This window comes from Xiphophorus maculatus, chromosome 21, assembly GCF_002775205.1.
Source record: "Xiphophorus maculatus strain JP 163 A chromosome 21, X_maculatus-5.0-male, whole genome shotgun sequence".
Classification (NCBI taxonomy): domain Eukaryota; kingdom Metazoa; phylum Chordata; class Actinopteri; order Cyprinodontiformes; family Poeciliidae; genus Xiphophorus; species Xiphophorus maculatus.
In genome coordinates this window covers 17,881,261-17,902,306 of record NC_036463.1, presented here as the reverse complement: position 1 = coordinate 17,902,306, position 21,046 = coordinate 17,881,261, and the positions used below count along the sequence as shown (strand labels likewise).

The 21,046-nt window shown below is 41.0% G+C and overlaps 2 protein-coding genes across 3 annotated transcripts in view; one reads left to right on the top strand and one right to left on the bottom strand.

The window, feature by feature from the left end:
- The window catches only part of prkdc (protein kinase, DNA-activated, catalytic polypeptide), a 42,514-nt gene extending 39,934 nt beyond the window's left edge, over positions 1-2,580 (bottom strand). For both annotated transcript variants that reach the window (XM_023326325.1, XM_023326326.1), the window contains exons 1-6: positions 2,293-2,580; positions 1,731-1,807; positions 1,538-1,642; positions 1,375-1,449; positions 402-510; positions 216-328 (exon numbers count right to left, since the gene is read on the bottom strand). In XM_023326325.1, coding sequence (XP_023182093.1) covers positions 216-328; positions 402-510; positions 1,375-1,449; positions 1,538-1,642; positions 1,731-1,807; positions 2,293-2,467 — 654 coding nt within the window. In that variant the 5' untranslated portion in view covers positions 2,468-2,580. The remainder of the gene's footprint in view (positions 1-215; positions 329-401; positions 511-1,374; positions 1,450-1,537; positions 1,643-1,730; positions 1,808-2,292) is intronic.
- Positions 2,581-3,833: 1,253 nt separating this feature from the next.
- arhgap29 (Rho GTPase activating protein 29) overlaps positions 3,834-21,046 on the top strand; it is a 36,357-nt gene continuing 19,144 nt past the window's right edge. Inside the window, exons 1-2 of the mRNA XM_014473483.2 lie at positions 3,834-4,107; positions 5,538-5,923. Coding sequence (XP_014328969.1) covers positions 5,638-5,923 — 286 coding nt within the window. The 5' untranslated portion in view covers positions 3,834-4,107; positions 5,538-5,637. The remainder of the gene's footprint in view (positions 4,108-5,537; positions 5,924-21,046) is intronic.

The window sequence follows — 21,046 nt, the reverse complement described above, 5'->3', positions numbered from 1 at the left end:
AGAGAATCAATCAGTACAACACACGTGTCTGCTAACAACAGATAGCAGCTTTTTCAAGTCTAATTCTAATTTTAGATACAAGTTCTGAGCGTTGAACTGGTGGGAACCCGAGATTACGGCAATCGGCCTCAAACCACCGCGCGCTTCTTATCTTCCCTGTCTTTTCCCGGCACTAAATGAAACAAAGGAACAAAGAAAGAAAAAAAAAACACAACCTGCTCTTTGAGCTCCGCAAGATAGACCTTGTACAACTTGTCGGAGTTGTTGACCATTTCGCTGGGATGAACCTCCGCCAGAACCCCGAGCAACTCGTAGATTTTGCCGAGAACTGAGGAGGAAAAAAGAAAAAAGAAAGCTGACGACGAGCCCAATCGTCTCATGTCAAAAAAAAGAGAACTCACCCGAGTCGGGTAACTTGCTCCTCTGACAGAGTTCGCTGTAGAATCTGTTGAAGATGTCGCCGATTTTGAACTCTGCAGCCACGCTGGAGGCCTTGGTTGTTTGAAGGACCTGCAGAGCGGTCAGTGAGAGTGGAGTCAAGAGAGGGACAAATTGTCTCCTTTTAAGATAAAATGCTGTAAGAATGAAGTCTTTCAGATCCCTGTTGAAACATTTTACCCCTCTCATCTTACCAGAATTGCTTCAAGTTATCTACATGTGAAGGGGTTTCAGGAATGAACGGTCACAACACAGGAACTGTGTTGGAACTGTGTGCACCTAGTGGTGCTGCATAAATCACCCCCACCTTCCCAATTTTGTTCATTTTGGCTGATCGGTGATCGGCCGATCGCCTGCTGATCTTATCTACCGCCACCTCAGCCATCTGCAAAATCAGCCGCTGTCACCTTTTGCGCAGTTATCAATAATCACATCACTTTTGCAAACATGGAGACTTATTTTGTGGCTTTTCAGAGAAAAAAAACAAAACTGTACAGGCCAAAAATCTTTTTTTTTTTTCTTAAATCGGTGATTGACCAGAAAACTGCGATAGGTCCACCCCTTGTCTTGACTATCACATTACCACCACTAAGCTTGACTTTACATTCCATGTTTGAGATATTTTAGCCTACTTCATGTTGCCAGTCAGGTCCTATTAAATGTTTTTCTTATGTTATTCTACAGGTCGGTTATTAAATAGGTCTGAAATACTAAAATAGAATCAAAATCACAATGAAATAAGGAGGAAAATTATATTTCAAGGCCGAGATGGCTTGGCTATCTCCCCCCTTAATAGATAAATGCAATAATCAAGACATAAATTTGTATTTACTTGTCAACTTTGTCTGATATTAAAGTTTATTTCGTAATGTGAAATAGATAAGTTACGAAGTTATTTGTACTCGGTCAACACTACATAGGAAACAAAAAGCTTACCTTTATAAGCAGCTCCAACACCGGCGTCCTACATTTAGCAACTTTTTCTTTTGTGTACGTGCCCATGCACATGTCCTGCACAACGAAAACAATAAATAAACTAGGAAACCATTCTGCTATTAAACGTAACATAGCAAACATCCTAGACTGTGGACGAGCTCACTCTTATGTCTGTGGCATAGGTTTTCTCCCAGCCTTTGACTCGCGGCGACACTTTGTCCAGAAATTTCTCTAGGAACAGCAGAATTTCCACCCGGGTGTCCCGCAGCTGAAAAAAAAAAAAAAGCATCAAAACATAAGATTTTTATGATGACTTTGTGATTGTTTAACGGCAGAATGGTGCAAAAAACGCTCACCTCCTCCAATGGCAGGGACTTCCTGAGGAAGCTAAGCAGTCCATAGTCTTTTGAGAACAACAGTGACGTCTGTAAAGCTTTGTTAGATGGAAATAGAGAGAAAGCATGCGTCAGTGCTTCTTCAATTCATGTTATAAAAAATTATTTTTTATGGCAATCAATCCGATTTCAGCCTCAACAAAGAAACTAATCTGCTTTTGGAGAAACTTTGCAAGAACCTAATCTGCTAATATGGCAGGGCAGTGTGTGCTTTGCATGGCTTGAACTTCTCAGCATCTTTGTTTTGCTCAGAAAACCACGTGGTTACAGAATAACAACAACAGGAGCTCAGGTTCCGTTTTGGCGGTAGATCTTTATGATACAAGATATAAAAAAAGGGCTTTAGCAGGCTTATGAACGTATTTTCTGTACGACGAACAAACAATTAATACATGTACATAAGCAGAGCGCCTTGTTCCTCAGTATATTTCACCGCTGTCAACAACTCAAGCATGAATGAGCTCAATCTGTAATTCTCTGAATGGAGTTTGGCGCCATTTGGCTATGTGACCACCTCTCTTACCCAGTTCATTCTCAGTGGCTGTTAGCATGCACTCCTGCCCCAGATCGCCGATTATATCGTGACACTTCAGGGCTGCAGAGCGACTGTCTTCATCTGAAAGTAATTCATGGAGTTTGAGAAGAAGCCCCTGGATCCCTGAAGCGGGGACGCTTTGGGAAGACAAGACTCCAGCCATCCGTCCGAGCTGGAACAGGCTGCTAAATGCCCCGCATTACTTGAGAGCAGCCACAGAATGAAGGAGGTCAGAAGAAGCAGAACAACCTGCCAGGCGGAGACGCTTCAATCAAATCCTACACCAGGAAGAGAAACAACAGGAAGTCACCTGGGGGAGTTTCAAAATGAAAGCCGCGGAAAAAAGGTTTTGTTTTACATTTTACATCCAGCCTACATTCACTGAAATAGTAATATATACACATGTCAGAGAGCGAATAAACAACATGGCAATGTATTTTATATTTAAACAGTAACAAACGTACAGAAAATTACATGGTTATATATTAAATTATTTAGTTAGGAACTGCGTTAGTTGCAGGCATTTATGTCGTCTTCTTCACTATTCAATAAACTTAGTGTCTTTAATAACGAGTCCCCAAAGGCTGATGTAGCTGCCTGGGTAGTGCCAAGAAGACATTATAAGCAGTAAGCATTTTTGAGGAGGTCTAAATTATGTAACTTTACTTACTTGACTTTACTGTCCGAGTACACGTAAAAAAAGGATTACACTTTTCAGTTTAACGTTTTTTAATGTAAATTAGCACATTTAGTCAAGTCTGATTAAAATTCAATTTAGCAAAGTGACTAATCTGAAGCAAAATGTTCTTCCTGAAACTTTACAATGACGCCTTAGTGATTTCTCTACACTTCATTTAACCTTCCAGCAGATGTCATCAGTGAGCAATGTTTGCCCACGGGTCCTATGTTAACACTGGAAATCTTTATTAAACGCCAAAAAATAATAAGATATCAAGGTTTACATTAAATATATTGCGTACAAAATGTATCATGCTTTAAAAATGAATAAAATCCAGTTTTTACGTTTTCTTAAATGTATATAAAGCCTCACGTTGTGCTCAATCTCGACCACTGAAGCAAAAAATTACAGTTTTGGTTCAGTGAAGCTAAGAAAGTTATTGCCGGATGATGCAAAAACGTTCATAGACATTTTGCAGCGAGTCTAATTTTAAGCCCTTCTAGGACTTGCTAGATTAGGATGTTCTGATTTACTAACCTTATTCTGTAATTGTAATTAGATTTGGCTTGTTTTTTTACTAAGGGCCGTGATTTGTATTTATTTATTTGTTTATTTTTACAGCAATTTAATTTGTCGAATCAATTTATTTGAGTTTCCCCGTTTCATTGCAATTATACGAAAAGCTGTTAATTGTATGGTTTTATAGTCGGGTTTACTGCATTGCCGTAAAAGGACACTTACTTGGTGGCGACTCATTTCTGCAAGGCATTTATTTTGAAAGGCTTAACAGGATGTACCGAGCATTATTCTTTTTGCACTTCACTGGTTTAAACTTCGGGGCACCTGTTGTTCTCATAGGACTGCGTAGAAAGCGCCACGGCGCGTGCATACCTTCACGCTCACCAACCAGTTGCGGCGTGTATCACATGGGGACGGAAGGGGCTCCCACTCTGAGGAGCTGAGTTGCACTTTACCGGCGTTTACGTCGCGACTGTAGCCGACAAGGATATCACGGTGTCCATGTGGATTAAGTAACTTCTTTCCGTTCTGGTCATTGGATTTTTTTCTCTGTTTCTGGATATCATCCCCTTCCCTCCCTGTAATGTTTGAGGATTCAACAGCAGGTGCGTACGTTTACTTTCTCAGCTATAAGAAATGTTTCAAAACTCATTTAATCAATTAGCGGAATATCGCGGTCAGCAGAGATTTATGCTCTAACAAATAACACACTTTTTGCAACCTCTACATTACACAATTCATACGCCAGTGTTTGCGTTGTATCCCTGTATTACCTTTAGGAAAACTACCTTTAGTTTTTTCTACCGTGGCGTGAACACGTTAGTTCGGCGTACGCTAAAACACTAAAGATGCGCGTCGGTAACAATTACGTAAGATTTAACTTGGAGTCTTTTTGCTCTACTAAACGCCGACATTCAAAATCGTAATTTGTCAACTTGAACTGGCCCACCCTACTCAGCAGACCACACGAATAGTAATTCGATGTAGTTTTTGAAGAAAAAAAACGTCAAAAATAATGACGTATCTGGCTTTTCATGAAGTGGCGCGTTTGTCCGGGACGTAGTGTTTACGCGCAGAAACACCTCTCCACAGCACACCGATTCTCCCCAAGAATATACTTTAAATAGACTTTAAGTTTGTGTGTGATTAAATAATATATTTTTATATGTAAATAACAAATAAAAGTGGAACTGCTAAGTTGTAAATCAGGTTGTTTTTTTACTTTAAAGGGTTCATCCTTCCAGTCATTTGTCTTATAGATAATATTGTCTTTACTATAAACAGGGGGCTGTTATTAATGACATGTCATCGTCATCACAATAAAATGGCCTACTTCCCCGTTCAAAGCAATGCCTTACATTTCAAAATGAAGTGGGCATTATGAACTGTATAAGGGAAATGTAAATATTCACCTACAATGTTCTCACCAATATTTTGTGGTATCTATTGACATGATGATGAATACGATGAGAAAAATATTTAAAAATTCAACTATTCTCATTGTCTCTAGATTAAATCTATCACCGATTAAAGTCTCACAGAAACAAATATTATTAAAAATTATATTCGGTTGTTTTCTGAGACATGAACAGATTTGTTTATTGGTGATCTCATAAAACCAGCAATAGAAAAAATGGCTCAAATGGCCAAAGTAGCAATCCCAATCCTTTGGATTCAATTAGTTTCTCTTTACAATAATCATTTCCAACTGTTAAAATATATAGTAGTTGATCGTCCCCACTGCATGGTTTGTCCCTGTAGATTTTCAATGTTGTGAATTTCGAAGAAAATTTTGAAGATTTATTTGTGGAAGATACTTAAGCAAATGGTTGAAATAAGTTCTTGCATCATTCTTCTCACAGGAAAAGAACAACAGGCAGCAGGAATAGTGATGTATTATTCCTAGTCACGGATTGCACAAATCAAACCGATTCCAGTCCCATGTGTCACTGCCATAAAGCTGTTGATCATTTCATAACATTGCCGCTGCTTCTGACCAGATTCACGCTCATAAAGCTCTCTCTCATTTTGACAGCGTCCTCCATCCCTGTTGCACGGCAGCGGTCGGTGTGAACACGGAGCTGAATCGAAGGGAAACCGGTATCGAGGCCCCAGGGCCGCGGGACCCCAAAGGCATGCTTGCAGCCATGCTGCGCCAGAGCAGTGGCGGCGGCGGATCAGTTGGATCGGGCGGAGGCAGCGGGGGTGTCGGTGGAAATAAACTCACTTTAGGCATCTCCCGACTCTCCAGCTCCAGCATGGGGTCGGGAAGCCCCTCTAGGCTGGCCAAGAACAACTCGGTCAGCTCGGACAACCAAGACGCCGCCCCCGCCGATCCAAACTACATCATGCAGCTCGTCAGCGATGTGCGCAAGTTTGCTGACGTGCTCCTGCAGCTCAAAGAGGTGTTCAACTCCAAAGGTGTGTTTGGAAGCCTGCTGTCTTTGCATGCGTCTCGTGTGTTTGCTTTTGCTATATTTCTCTTCTGTCGATGTAACGTGACTGAAACGGTGTGTTTCTAGGCTGCCTGAAGAGTTTACAGAGTTGCAGCTTAGTAATAAAAAAACAAAACAAAACACACGCACCCACACACCAGCAGCCTTAGCTGAGCTTTTTCAGATATTCCAAGTGTCATTGGAGGGGACCTGTGAAAGATTTGTCTCCACAACAACCATGTGGATTTGGGCTTTGCACCAAGTTACACGTCAACGTCACTATGTCAGACTCGTGCGAGTGTGTGCGCTTTCACATGCGAGGCGAACGATCTGGTGTCGGTGTTCTGTACCAAAACAACATGTCTCTCTTGTGCTTTCTTATCGCTTTGTTTGTCTCTCACATGAGTCCCACACTTCTCGTTGAAGTCACAGCTTTCAACAGTGGCGAATGGAAAGGAAGGAAAGAAAAAAAAAAAACGCTGAACAGTGTAAGCACAGCGAACAGCATTTATAACGGAATGTAGCCGTCGACCTCGTCCTCTCTCTTGTGTACACACACTGTTGCTTTCTCTGCAGTGTGTGTACACAACAGCCGGGCCCGACTACCTGTTTTGTCCTGTGGCGGCCTTGGCCGCGCAGTCAGTCAACCCGTCTTATCTCGGTCTTGCTTTAGCTCTTATCTTTTCCTGTAAAGCAGAAAACGATGTTTATTTTAGCGGTGTAATGAAACGCCACTGAGGGAAAAGTTAAAAGCTGTCTTGAAATGAGGCGCTAACTGTCCCCTGCAGTGTGGTTTCCAATCCAAGGAAAGATGTGTAGAAAGCTTGTGATTGTGAAGTCAAATGAAATCTTTCTTCATTGAAGCAAAATATCCGCTGTAGCAAATACTTTTCAGCAAAATTACAGGTTCTACCCTATATATTATTATTATTATTATTATTATTATTTGGCAAAGCATGAAACATTTTTATAAGCATTCAGTTTTACTTTTCCGTGTTGATCAGTTATTGGTTTATATCAATCTGTGCACTACTGTTTTCCTGAATTTCACATGGTTTGAGACGGAGGCCCGTTTCTTTTGGACACTCTTCAAAATGAGAAAGTTGAGAGAAAATGTCTTGCCATAAGGTTATGAAAAGCAGACTAAAACTTGACTGTCCTCGGGTGCATCGAAAAATTGGCCTAGATTTCTTAATTTTGGGCGATTGGATGATACTTTCGAGTGAAAATAATCGTATCCACTGAACTTTTCTATCTCCACCAGGGTCTAAAAATCATCCTCTGTCCCCTCTTGCTCTTCTGTGAGAAAGGGATGACTAACATAGACCGGATATGTAACCATTATTTATCTACCATTTGTGTTGGAGTGAGGCTGAAAAAAAAGTTCTAACTTTTTAACAGGAACTATGTGTTCTGGGCAGATTGAAGTAAAGGTTTTTTCATTCCTAAGGTGTCTAGTTTGTTCTAAGTGAACTCTGGTTCGTTTCCCAAGTTGGTGCGGTTGGTTTGTGCACTAGACTAGGGTGTAGAGCAAACCAACTCTAAACCAGTTTGTTTCTGGTAGCATATATTACAAACCTGAGCCAAACGCCTTAACCTAGCCCACTTTACGTTGTGTTGTGCCATACAGCACTATAAATAAACCAATAAAAAAGGCGGTACATGATTTTTACAAAAGTCTCATGCAGCATTCAAGATGTCTTCTCAAACTCATTTGGTAAACTGAGCATTATTTTGCCTGAAGTGAGGCCAAGGATCTCACTAATGCCATAATTGAATTTCCCACATATACACAGCATTTGCATTTGGTTCTCTTGTTCTGTTTGTCCTCATGTCCACTTTTAAGCCTGATTGAAGATCTGTGATGTTGCTGGCATGGGAACCTTGTTGGAAAACCATTGCATCCTCAACTTTTTGATTTAAAAAAAACTTGCCAGTAATTCTTGTGCCAGAGATTATGTTTAAAAAAAATCACAATGTTTTGCTTAAGAAATTTCTAATTGATATAAAGTCAAGTACACGGTGGTGTCGGCCATTTTTATTCACTAACAGTACCATGGCTCCCAAAGCATGATGAAAAGGAAATGTCAGATTTTACTTGTTTGTCCTATTTTTTATTTTAATTTTCTCAAAAGGTTAGGAAAGGTGCAGTCCTACATAAAGCAGCTTGAGCAACTTTTCAGTAACCATGTTAGCACACTTGTGGATCGAAGCGGTAAACCACCATGTGCCAGGAGATTTAAACCTGTAGCTTCATGGAGCAGAAGAAGGGTTTAGCCAAAAGTTGATCCCTCGTGATTGTTGGATATTGTCTGCCTGGAGTCTGGCGTAATCAGATACAGTTGCAGTTTTGAGTCCGTTTAAAACCAGATTAAACGGGATCGGTACACAGCGTGTGAGCACAGGTCCTTGCTATGTGGCCCAGTTGCATAGCTGTCATTTTAGACAGTTTGGCTTTGCTGCTAAGGAACCGTTGAGAAACCAGTTTGTAATCCCCTGTTCACTCTACATTATAATTATCTATGATTGCTGGTGAGATGCATCCTGAACTGAAACGTCAGCGCCTGTCAATCCTTTAAGATGTTAATGCAAACAATTTATAGGTCTAGCGAGAACACCTTTCCTTTCTTCTTGTTTTTTCCCAAATTGAATTAAATGCATGCCAGCATGTGTTAGAAAAGCAAAGTATTCCCCTGGGATGGTTCATTCTTGTTGAGTTACAGGAAGGGGCAGATTTGGGTAAAAGCAGCCACATTGCTATCTTGTGCAGTCAATACATTAGAATATGCATTAAGACGAGGCTTGTTAGTTATATTAAAAGTAACTTTTGAAAATAAGACTGAAACTGGTCTTCATAAAGCAACATTTTTGTTTTGTTTTATTTTTATTTTTTAATATTCTAACGTAGGGGCGGACGATGTGGAACTAAAGTTTTACGATATTTATTGGTACTACTATAATGCATCCATTTGTGTATAATGGTGATGAAGTTCCTAAAATAAATAGACGTTTTGATGACATTCTAACTTATCGAACGTTTGTGTAAACGACTCCGTCTACTATGGAGGAACGGAAACCGATCCTTGGGAGTGACCAGATTGTGGAGTGATTGGATGAGATGCAACTCTCCTCCTAATTTATGGCCATATTGTCTCTGAAGCACAACACAATAGTTCAAACCTTTCATTACTCTAAATCTCTCGTCCCCCTTTATCCCCCCAACCCACACACACACACACAACCCCTTCTTCCCTCAACTTCACAGAGCCAGTAGTCACAAGCTATATTCAACTTAGGGCCCTGTACCCCTCGCAACAGTGCCCACATTCACAGTCAGTGATGTGAGACTGACACTCATTGTCCCCCAGAGGCATCTCCAGACGAGCATGCTTCTGCTATCTGGCAGCTTTCGCACAAACGTTTCTTTCCCAAGTCAAGAATAGCTCGTTGCCGCAGGATTGATCCCCTGGGTGTTTTTTTGTTTTGTTTTTTTTCCCCTTTCAGTCCGTGTTTCATTTTTCCAAGTGTTGCTTATTATCCTTAAAAGGACACCGTTACATAGTGGCTCCTTAGTTGTGGCTGCAGTCGGTGAGGCCTGCCTGGTAGGATTTTGTTATTTACTCACATCCGAGAAGATGGGGTATCAGGGTAATTCGCTGCCAAGTCAATGTTGTGGGGGGGGGGGGATATTTCATCATCAGGAGTTTGCTTGAAAGGTCCTGACCTGCTCCAGTGAGCGCCTATGAGAGACATGTCAGCAGTCGAGTAGGATTTTGTTTTGATGGGCGATCGTAGCGAGGGTCACAGAGGGCGTTTGTTGAGCTGTGGACATGGGCTCCGTGGTTCTAGTGTTTGGACTGGGGAGGCCCTCTGATGCTCCCCGTCATGGGATTAGTCTGTCAACAGCCAAACGGTGCATTGGTGCTTTCCGTGAGATCAGGAGACGACTGTTGTTTGTTTCAATATGTACTTAAGGGCTAAACATGTTATTTGTTTTGTAAGCATAACCCGGTCTTAAAGGGACAGGCGTGTAATCAGGTGTTTTAGTGCTTTGAAATCCACCTGGCAGAGTGGCGGCGATGAAATTTGTGTCATTTGCTAAAGACTAAAAATGGCAAAACAAAACAATGTATTAGCTATAGCTCCATACAGCAAGGTTTTGACAATATTTCTAATTTAATTTCAAAGTATAGCTACTGTTAGACCAGACTAGTAATAAATTCTTATGAAATCCTTTTGGGATCTCTCACTGTTTGTGTATTTTTTGGTCTTTTCCCATGGAGAATGATGCTTGACCAATGCTTCTGTGTTTAGCTGCATCTCTGTCTTGTACTGAACTATTTACAGAGCTATTTCTGTCATAAACGGCACACATTTTGTTTAACTTTCTTATATAAAGTACTCCTGGTCCAGTGTCTCTATATGTGTGTGTGCTTTCTGTCCCTCTCTCTTATTGTTCTCTCAGCTGCTAGGTCAGGTTTACTTGTATAGCACATTTCAGCTCCAAGGCAGTTCAAAGTGCTTTACATCATAAAAGTATAATAGAGTATCCAATTATGAAACAAGCAATTAACATTACACTTTGTCAAAATGCCATCATCAAAATCATCGTGATCACCATGGTTGCTGCTCTTGAGCTCTTATTTGCTGAAAGTAGGAAGTTGTTCCTTTCCACTGTAGCCACATATTTAATGAGGTTTTACCAACTAACAAAAAACAATCTGAATTTGACTGTATTATGATTCAGATCAAATTGAACTCCAGGCAATTGGATTATTTCTATATAATTGGATCTGAGTTGGACATTTGTTTTGAAACAAGCCGAGCTGAATTATTCAAGCGTTTCAGACATGCACTGATCAAACTAGATTTGTGCCTCATTTCCAAAGTGAAACGATGACAACGTCACACTGTGTGTGAGGAGTTGCTGTTAAATAGCGTTTTTGTATTTTTTAGAAAACAATTGGTGTACATTTTAAGCTATCTTTAGCTTCTTCTGTTAGGGATTAGTGTGATTTCTAAACAACATTTCCAAACCGACCAGGAAAATTGCAGAAGACATGGGTCAAACTCTATTCCTGGAGGACCAGTGGCCTGTGACGGTTTAGATGCATCACTTATTCAACAAACCTCAATCGACTGCCTCCTTTGCGTGCAGTGAAGTTTTCTCCAAATTATAGCTACACGTCTTGTATGACCAAACAACATGCCTCCCTAGAAATTAGTTTTCTCTTTGAGCAACCTTTTGCACCTATTGTGCTTTGTATGACTTCACTCTAAAAGCTCCCTCTGGTTATGAAATGGCAGCACTCAGGTATAGTATGTCCTGAAAATGAGTCGATTCTTGGAAAATTTTCTTGTCCTGCCTCACTGAACTCAGCTTAAACTGATCTCCGTTTTGCATTGTTTCAAGGGATACCTTCAGCACACTATAAACTGATAAAAGCTGGAGTGTACTACAACTGCTAGCCATATATTTTGTTGCCGTTATTGGATAATTCATGCTGATTTAGTCCTTACGTGTTTCTCTGTGATTCACTTTGACTCGCAGCTGTGAGTTAATCAGTGTGGGATTTAGCAGCTCTCTTTGTGCACACACACTCTGCTGTTCAGGATTTTAATGATTAACACACACCTACTTAGTATGTTTCCAGCAGACTTGTGCAATGACATACTGTAACATACCATCAGCGAGTAAGGGCCCAAATGTTTGCACAACTGTTGGTCACCGATGTGAAATGTCACTTAACCTACATGACGTCTGGTTTACATTTTGGTATGCTTTTGAATCGTGGGAAAATGAGCGTGTTCTCTAATTTTGGAGGTGGGTTTAGTATTCTCTGCTGATGCAAATGCATTGTGGGAAAGCGGTTCTGGTCTGGGTCCTCTGAGAAAGCCTCGATGCCATTTTAGCGAGCAATATTCTAAATCACCCCTTGCGAAATACCAGCCTAAAATTAGCCTCCGCTCGGGTCTTTTTCACAAATCCTTCCAGACTTTCTTAATGGCAGCGGCTAAGCGTTGTTTAACTTCAGGCAGTCTATCCCACTGGGTCTGGGATTCACTGTAAAAGCGTCGCAAAAAAAGTTCCTTTTATGGCTCTTTTACTGCTCCCCGACTTAAAAGTCACTGTAAATTGTCCCAAGTGCAAGACCACACAGGCCTTTGTTGTTTGCTGAATATCGCGTTGCAGTCAGAGAGCCTCGGCATGCTCACAGACCTGCTGAACTATCTTCATGTTAATTAAGCAGCCTTTCAGGATATGTTACATTAGCTTAATTGTCCTGGGTGATCCTCGTTTTAAGGACCAGATAATTTCCTTCTGGGATTAAACTCGATGGGTCTTGTGACATATGGCGGACCTATTTAACCCGTTTGCCCGAAGAAACAAAGCATGACATGACCACAGACACACACGATGCACTGTGCGGGTAATAAATGCATGCCGTATACAGGTGATAAAGCTAAACTCGCCTGGCAAGTTTGTAAGATGTTTTCATGCCATGGGAGAACCTTCTCAGTACATCTACGTTTCTTTTCTTTCTGTTTTCCCTAGAGATTTATGATGATAGCTGCCTTTTTTTCTGCTGGAGCAGCTTTGTTCTAGGAGACGGTCAACGTCTGTGACTCTGTAAGGTCAAGCTTCAGGATTCCCACACTGCCTATGAGAAGTTGGGGATTGATGATGATGAGATTTTTTGGAAAAGTCTTGTGCTTCCTGTCTGTTTACAGCTGATTTAGGGTCCGGGGAGGTCACACTAGGAGCTTGTGTCTGTTCTCTTATATCTGTGAAAATGATTAAATAGCAATATTGTAGTCGAATAGGCAATGACATCCAGTTAATCAAGTGCTCAGAAAGGGCTTCCCCTTTAACCTTTTGGGTTAAAACAAACAGAAATGTCAAATTGATCCCATACATAGGCTTAGGGGTGCCTCTCCTCAACTTGTTCATGCTTTGGATTAAAGGTCAATAGCATTAGCGAAGAGGGATTTACTGCTAACCTTTTTATAATGTGCGAAATATTGATTAATGCAATCAGCAGAGATGAAATCAGAACCAAGTTTGCGCTTGGAGGACTGAGAATCTTCTCCAGCATGTGAGCTAACTCAAATTAACTGATTGAAACATTTGAATACAAACTGTGGTGGCTACATTTATCCCCTGCGATTATCTGTCATAATATTTAAACACAAACTTTAAAACAAAGATGTATAACATGACATAACTGCTTTGACTTAAACCAGAAAAATAGCCAATACTCTTACAGCTGTTTTAAGGTGCCCTACTCTTAGCTTCACTACTATTAGTTGTCATCTGTCTCGTGGATTGCTCATGTTAAGGTGAATCATTTTTATCACCCTTATCTGTCTCTGTTGTTTTGACAGGACGGCAGAAACTACACCGCAAGTGTTAGTGCTTTTTTCCTCTTCCTGAACTTTGGGTCATGCTCACGTGTGACTTGCTCGGCCTCATACTGACTAAAGCTTGATACTCATTGAAAGGCCATTGAAGATGTTATTAGACAGATAACCAGCTGTACTAGTGACCTACTACGTTTGATACATTTAGGAACTCTGTTTGTGACATCTTGGTTTTTTTCTTTCTTACATTTATTCCTGATGTGCTGCAAACAAACAAGGAAATAACTCATCTGTAGCATAAGTTGATTTAAAACACTTTGACTCAAAGTTCATTTCCCTTTATCTTGATCAATAGACTATAAAACGCCTTTTTGTTGTTTTCCAACAGAGGGATTGCACGAATGCCAGTCTTTCTTCAGGGCAAATTTTCTGCTCATCGTGGCTCAACATGTTTTCTCAGACAAACATGTAGAGAGCACCACAATAAATAGAAAGCACCAGAATAAATAAATCACAATTTCTTGGCTCATATAAGGTCTGAGGTTTCAGTTGCAACAAACACATAGCCAGCAGATACTTTGATAATGTTAGAGCTGCTTTGTAGTATGAGCCAATGTTTGATCTTATGGTAAAAAAGGCAAGTCTGCCCTGTCTTCTACACTCAGATTGCGATCAAATTGTGGTGCTGAATTTGCCAAATTACAAGACTTACAAGCAAGATGTAGCTGAACACTTCTAAGTATTATAACCTCCTACTTCAAATACATCTACCATTAAGGAGATGCCGACCTTGTCACTCAACAAACTGTATCTGATGACCTTGTTGATTGAAGGGATGAAGCAGAGCCTTTCGCTCACACTGGCCCCATTATCCATCTTCATTAGGTTGAGAACACCCCGACTTGTTTGTCCGATTTGTCTCCTTTGCTGCAAATTTTTCATTGTGACGCACAGCACAAACTGTTTTCTTGAAGCTGTTTTTGTTGTTGCTTTGACGGCTGTATCAGCATTGTCTCAGGATAGGGATGATGGCTAAAGCTAAATGCTCCACTCACCTCCCTCCTCGCACAGTCTCTTGACAGGTGCAGGAAAAAGGCCACCCCCATCTTTAAGCTTCTGTCCAACAGACTCCCTACTCTCTGGCTGCTGGACACAACTTTTGGATCAGCTCTTGAGCCAAATGCCTGAACAGTTTAGCTGCCAACAAGAGGTTACACGGTGTGTGTTGGTGTGTGTGTGTGTGTGTGGGGGGGGTATTTTATGCTTCAAGAGAAGCATAGCTGGAATGCCAGCTTTCAGAGCTTTGCATCAACAGTGGGCGGTAGAGGTGGTGTCTGTGTGGTGGTTGTGGAGGGGGTGATGCATTCAGAAAGACAAGCTCCTTGTCTCTTGATGACAAGAGGGAAATGAAGGAGAGAGAGAGAGACATTTCAATACAAATATCGGAGTCAAGTTTGAAGTCTGAGAGTGCAACTGTCATTGATCATATTTTCTCATTTGCATTGACTGAATAAAAGCTAACATGCTTGACGAAGGCAGTTGCTTCCAGCGTGGCGACAGAAAGTCCCCCCCCCCCGTCTAGGTAGAAGGTGCTGTGTGTCTAGCCTAGGGATCTCTCTCGCTCTTTGTGTATGCAGTCATGGGGAAAAATGGCTTCAAAGGTTTAAGATCCAGGGGAATGTTTCAGTGTGACCGGAGAGGTCTGCAAAGGCTAAGTTCCCGTGCCTTTTACCAGCTGCATGTAATCTGCTAATCCACAGAGGGGACCGTCGGTGGTCTGTCCACATAAGGGGGTAAGAGGGTGCGTTGACCACAGGAGATATGCTGGGGAGAGAGAGGTCGGGGGGATACCAAGCCGTATTCTGACCCTTCATCTGCAGTGACCCTACAAAGCATTAGAGGTTAAGTGGACTTTTTTCTTTTGAAGACCACCGTAAGCGCTGCAAATACCTAAAATTCAGACTTAAACAATGGGGTCAGTTTTAGACATGGCTTGGTAAAGAATGTGCCTTTTCACCCCCAGGCTGCTGGAAATGAATCACTTTTGAACAAAGGTCATTATTACCAGAGTTGCATTTGGTTGCCGCACTAAGACAAAGAGCTAAAAAGTCTGAAAGGAGCCCTTTCGTTGTGCCTTCGATGACTGTCCTCTATGGGGAATGAAGGATAAGGGTACTTCTCGGAGGAGTACAAGGAATGTCCAGCTGTAGTCAAATCAATTGGGACAAATGAGGCTTTTAAATGATGGCGGTCAATGCTTTCATGTCCGGCGTCCTGTTTCTCCTCTTATGTGACTGGACCCGGTCCAGGTGGGGATCTGTTCGGGGAGGTCACAAGAAGATGAAGCATGTATTTTACACCAGTCCCACAGTAATTCATTGCATGAGTTGCAAGGGGAGGAATGCCGTCCAGTCGCTCCGAGTCGAGGCCCAAATGGAAAGCTCGAGATGACAAAGAACTGAGTCACTGATAGCAAGTATCCAAATGGAGATTAGTAACATATGGTGTACATCAAGCAAACTCAGCTGTTTTTATGTTTGAATCATGATGCTGTTTGCTCAACAGAAGTGCTGGAATATGTTACACTGCCCCACCCAAGAACATCAAACAGTTAAATTATAAGCTCAATGCATTTGAAGCACTTTAACAACAAGAATCCCTTCCTTTTAAGAAGGCTGTAACAATGTTAATCATCGCTTTTTATTACCTTGACTTGTGAAGAACTGAAATGTTTCTTTTCATGCCTGCTGGATGACATCAGTGCATTCTGGGTTTTTTCATACCAAGGCTTCAGATAAAACTGTAAAAGAAAAAAAAAGTCAATCCAACTATTAACTATGGACACTTTGGAAATAAACATCAGGCTCTGACAGTTGCCTGTACTTTGACCCCCTTCATGTTTGCACACTAATGCTTTACACAGTTTTTATTATTCTTATTCTTATTCTGCTGCTACGTAATTTGCTTTTTTTGCTACACTATTTAGAGATACAGTGACCAGATTACTATTTTTTTTTTTTAGATAATTTCAGATCACTGGTTTTTGTGAAGACTTTACCTGCTGATACAATGTTCTCTTTAGGAAGGAACAATGTTACAAATTCATCCAAGATGAACATTTATAATGTTATTTTTCCATAATTCTGGCATCAAGCAGTCACTAAATGTTCATTTTAAGCAACCAACCAACCGTTTGCATTGTTGATCAATTGCAGATAAATAAATTTAAGTCTAATTTATTTTCGGTTGAATTTATATCGCCCCCTTGTTTCCACTGATTTTGATGCAAATCATTTGAGAATTATGAAAGATTATGACCCCTAAGCAGTAGAATTAAAGTTGCTTTAAATCATTCAGAAACTTCCTGTGGCATCCAGTTATGTTTTGTTGCTTGCATTTTCATCAACCAACACTAAAATTGCATGAAAAGGTGAAAAAGCTAAAGGACCACCTCCCATTCAGCTCATTTGCAGGTGGGGGACAAACACCATCCACATAATATCCCATTTTCCTGTAGTTGCATTCAAGTTTGAAATCTTTTTTTTTCTTCCATTTTTTTCTCCGAAGAGTTTTGTGGCCTGCTGTCGTATTTTTTGCGACAGTAGGCAGACAGGAAAGAGGGCGAGGAGAGGGGGGAGGACATGCGGCAAAGGCCGCCGGGACCGGGAGCCGAACCCGTGACATCCGCGTCGAGGACCAAGGTCTCCAAGCGCTCGGCGCGCCAGTCCCCTGCACCACCACAGCCCTTGAAATGTTTTTTATGTAGCCTTTATTGTCATATCTTGTAATAATGGGCATTTAATATGTGACCCCTTTAAATTTGGGCTAAGGATGACATGAAACGGGCTGACATTATTTTTGGAAAGCCGGGCCGCTGAAGCATCTGCTCAGTGTTTTGGTACTGAGATGTCACCTCGATTGTTAGCGATCTGACAACGTTTTCATTATGGATCCCCCCCCACACACACACACACCACCCCACCTCGACCCTTTGCTCCCGCAACTCCTGTCCCAGCTCCCAAACAAGAGGCTGGAATGCTGGGTTTCCATGACGCTAATGAAGTAAAAACCTGGCAATGCGCTGCTGGCAGGCTCAGAACCCTGCTCCTGATCTGCGGCCTCCTTCTCATCACGATCCGAGTCTGATCCCCATGTAGCCTTCATTCACCAGGGCTTCATTATGCCAAGGAATGTCTCTCCTTCTCTCCTAACCGGCAGATGAAGCTGGGATGTGAAGGGTGGGTGCGCAGGGGTAAATTTGGGACAAATCCCAAGGGATAGCGCAAGCCCAAAAAAACCACACAAATTTCCAGTCTTCGTTCAAATTCTGATACTCTCACAAATTACTCCTTTTGCACTTTCTTTTTTTTCTTCTTCTAGAGACTACTCCATTTGGAGCAAAAAACATGTATAAACTCCAAAGCTTCTTTTCTCAAGGAGCAGGAATAGCTGTTGTGATTTATTGGTCCATAAATGTGGCATGCCCATGAGGCAGCAAGGCTCACTGTTGGCTCTAGGACAACAGACAGCCTTGGACACTGCAGAACCAAAGATTTCCCTGTGGAAAAAAAACAAACAAACTGGAACACCACCTTAGCAGTATGTTGCCTTGTGTGTTTAGGAGCCCTTGATATACAGTACATTTCTTTCGTTTTCTTAATTTCCCCTCCTTGTGAATCACAGTACTTCCTCTAAAACAAATCCACCTTTTAAGATTTCTGTTTAACAGTTCCTCCCTGCTGGGAACGAGCTGTTCTCTCTTTGTGTTGCACCCAGACTGGCCGCGAAAGGGTTAAGTAATCAGTCTCTTTACATTATCCTGTGCCCTGCTGGGCTGGTGGATGCAGCTATAATGTCTTGCTAATTAGCTCCCTTTTAGGATAAAAAAAAAACAGGCAACAGGCCACCATTGATAAGTGGAGTGCTTAGAGATTGGCAAATGAAGATCCTTCATTTGAAATCTTTTTTGAGGAAGTTATGGTTTACGTTTGCATTTAATAAATCTATTGCTTGATGCCTTCAGGACTTTCAGTTTGCCGGACAGACGATTAAGCCTTTGCCTTTGTTGTAGAGATGCACCGAAAAATAGGCGGGTGACCAAAATTGGACAATTTTTAGCTGTGTGTGCTCCAACCAACTGCTCAGAAATTAAAACGGTGTCAGAAAACTAAAATCAAAACTTTACAAAAATTGCAATTTGGAATGCATCCACAAAAAAAAGGGACTATAAGGAATCTAGAAAATTTTGGCACAACTTAGAGGTGCTTGTGATAAACTTTGCCCTTTATCAAAGTCATTGTGGTTTTGACTTATGTTTCCCAAACTAAATTTTATACGTGTTCCCGGTTTCTATGGTGAAAGAGTCCAGTGAAAATGTGTGCATTGATTATGTCAAAATAAGTAATCTCATGTTGATGCATAGTTATACGAAAAGCACACTGGCATGTTTCCTACCTCATGTGGCTCTAAGACAAAAGCACAAAAGGCTGGTATGATGAAAAACACACCAGGTTCTCTGTACTGGTTGGATCTGTACTTGGCAAATGATGAAGATAAATGAGCACAGTTGCTATGGTGAAAGATGGGACTTTACAAGTCCTGTGGAGAGACGTTTGAAAGCATCATGGTGTACAGCTGGTTTGGACTAAGTTATGTTGGCAAGACGTTGCTAACTTTTATACTAATAGATGGTGCTTATGGTTGGTCTTTGAAGAATCTCTCGTATGCCCCTTTTACGTTTTTGCCTTAATTAGCTTAATTACTTTATTAAATATTTTGCAATTATGACACATTCATGACAAAAACCATCTGAAAACTTGCTAAGCCCTGTAGCGGGGCACTGAGGCAATCATCCAGCGGCCCACCGTGTTTTTGAGTTAAAAAATGTTTAAAGTTGGCAGAAAATTTGAAAATACGACAAGGTAATTATGTTATTGGAAGACATTAACAACACCCATTTACCAACTATGAAATCCTTAACAAAGGCAAACATTTAAAAAAAAAAAGAAGTACATTTTAAATAATTTTGACTTGTAACTTTATTTGCAGAAGTTGTTGGCATGTAGAGCAGTAAAGACAGAGCTCCGGTGAATTTAAAAAGATAAAAGACACTCGACATCAGTCTCCCTATGTGTTCATACACTAACCATACTATATTGCTATTGTGCTTCCAAATGTTTCACCAAAGAGACTCTTTAACCTGTCTTTGCCATCACTGTTATTGGTGAATTTAGAAAAAGCCTGCAGTTAGAAATCCAGACCAGATTTGTTTCATATCCATTTTATTAATATCCAATCATCCAGTCCTAATAATAATAATAATAATAACACAGTAGAAGCAAAGACAGTTGAGGGTATAACGTCTATTGGTAGAACGTTATCCATTTAGGAAAGCCCAGCTGTGATTGCATTGTGCTATCTCTCCTCTTAAGCAACTATGAATGTTTACTACAGCTGGTGAGTTTTGGCCGTCACACGTTACCTGTTGGTTGGTGTGAACTTATCAGTCCCATCAGCAACCAGCATTGTCACGGCGGCCCCAAAGAGCCCAGCAGCTTTTGGTCGTCTGGCAGCAGTGTTTGTCTCACTCTGTGGGGGGGAAAAAGGGCTCACAAATAAAAGGCAAAACCGGGAGATGGCTAAAGTCTTTCTGATCCCTCTTTCCATGATGGTTAATCCGGAGCCAATCGTCAGCACAAAATGTGGATTTTTTTTTTTTTACTGCCTGGAAACAGTCTGCATGCGTTTCCAGTGAGGTGTGACTAAGAAGCAACCAGTCGTTTAAACACCTGACGTAGATAATTACAGCGCGCATTGTGTTTAAAGCATCAGATGACAACAACGTGTCCGGCTGCCTTGTGTTCAACATGTTTACAGTCTAGTACTGCAGAGCTTCTGGGCCAGAGTGACAATTACGTGCATTTGGTTGATAGATGAGGGAACAGATAAGAGGCATCTCTGCTTTTAACTGTTTTGTTGAGTGAAGGCTTCACCAGCCTGTAATTCTTTGTTTTCTGACTCCTCATTCATTGACGTGTTCCCTTTTATGAGCCCTAAAGCATGCCAATAGCAAAGTTTCAAGGTTACTTGATAACAAAGTGCATTTTGTCCTTTTGTAAATGGGTGTGTTGACTCACTCTGAGAGAAATGTGTATACCTGGATGCCTGAAATGCCATTTTCTGCATAATTAACTGAGCATGTAGCCTATAATTATAGAAATACCACACATTTAGCAGTTAGCTTAGATGGTTTCGCTGCACAGATGATGCTGTGACTGATTGGCTGGTGGTGTCTGAGGTTACGCTGTCCATCACCAATGTGACCACAGTTTATTAAATCCTATTGATTTTTCTGATAGTTTGCGGTATACAACTTTGATTTTATTTCTGACCTTGAGATTTTAAATCACAGTGAGCAACATTATTAATAACCCTTGGAAGTTCTACATATACGGTGGTGACTTCACTATGGTAAAAATTATTAGCAATACTGATATCTCGGGTGGGTCAAAGGTGTCCAAGTTGAGTTATGTTTACCAGATTTTGTTTAGTAGCAGCAGATTAAATTTGGTTGAGTACAACAACAATATTTTAGATTTTTATTGGTATAAAAGATCAGGGATGCACTGATCCACTTCCGATACAGATATCCAAGATTTAGTACTGACCGATACAGAAAATAGTGCTGAAACACAGACATAAATGTACTTTGCACCAGCACAGCACGCTGAAATACACCAATAGCGTA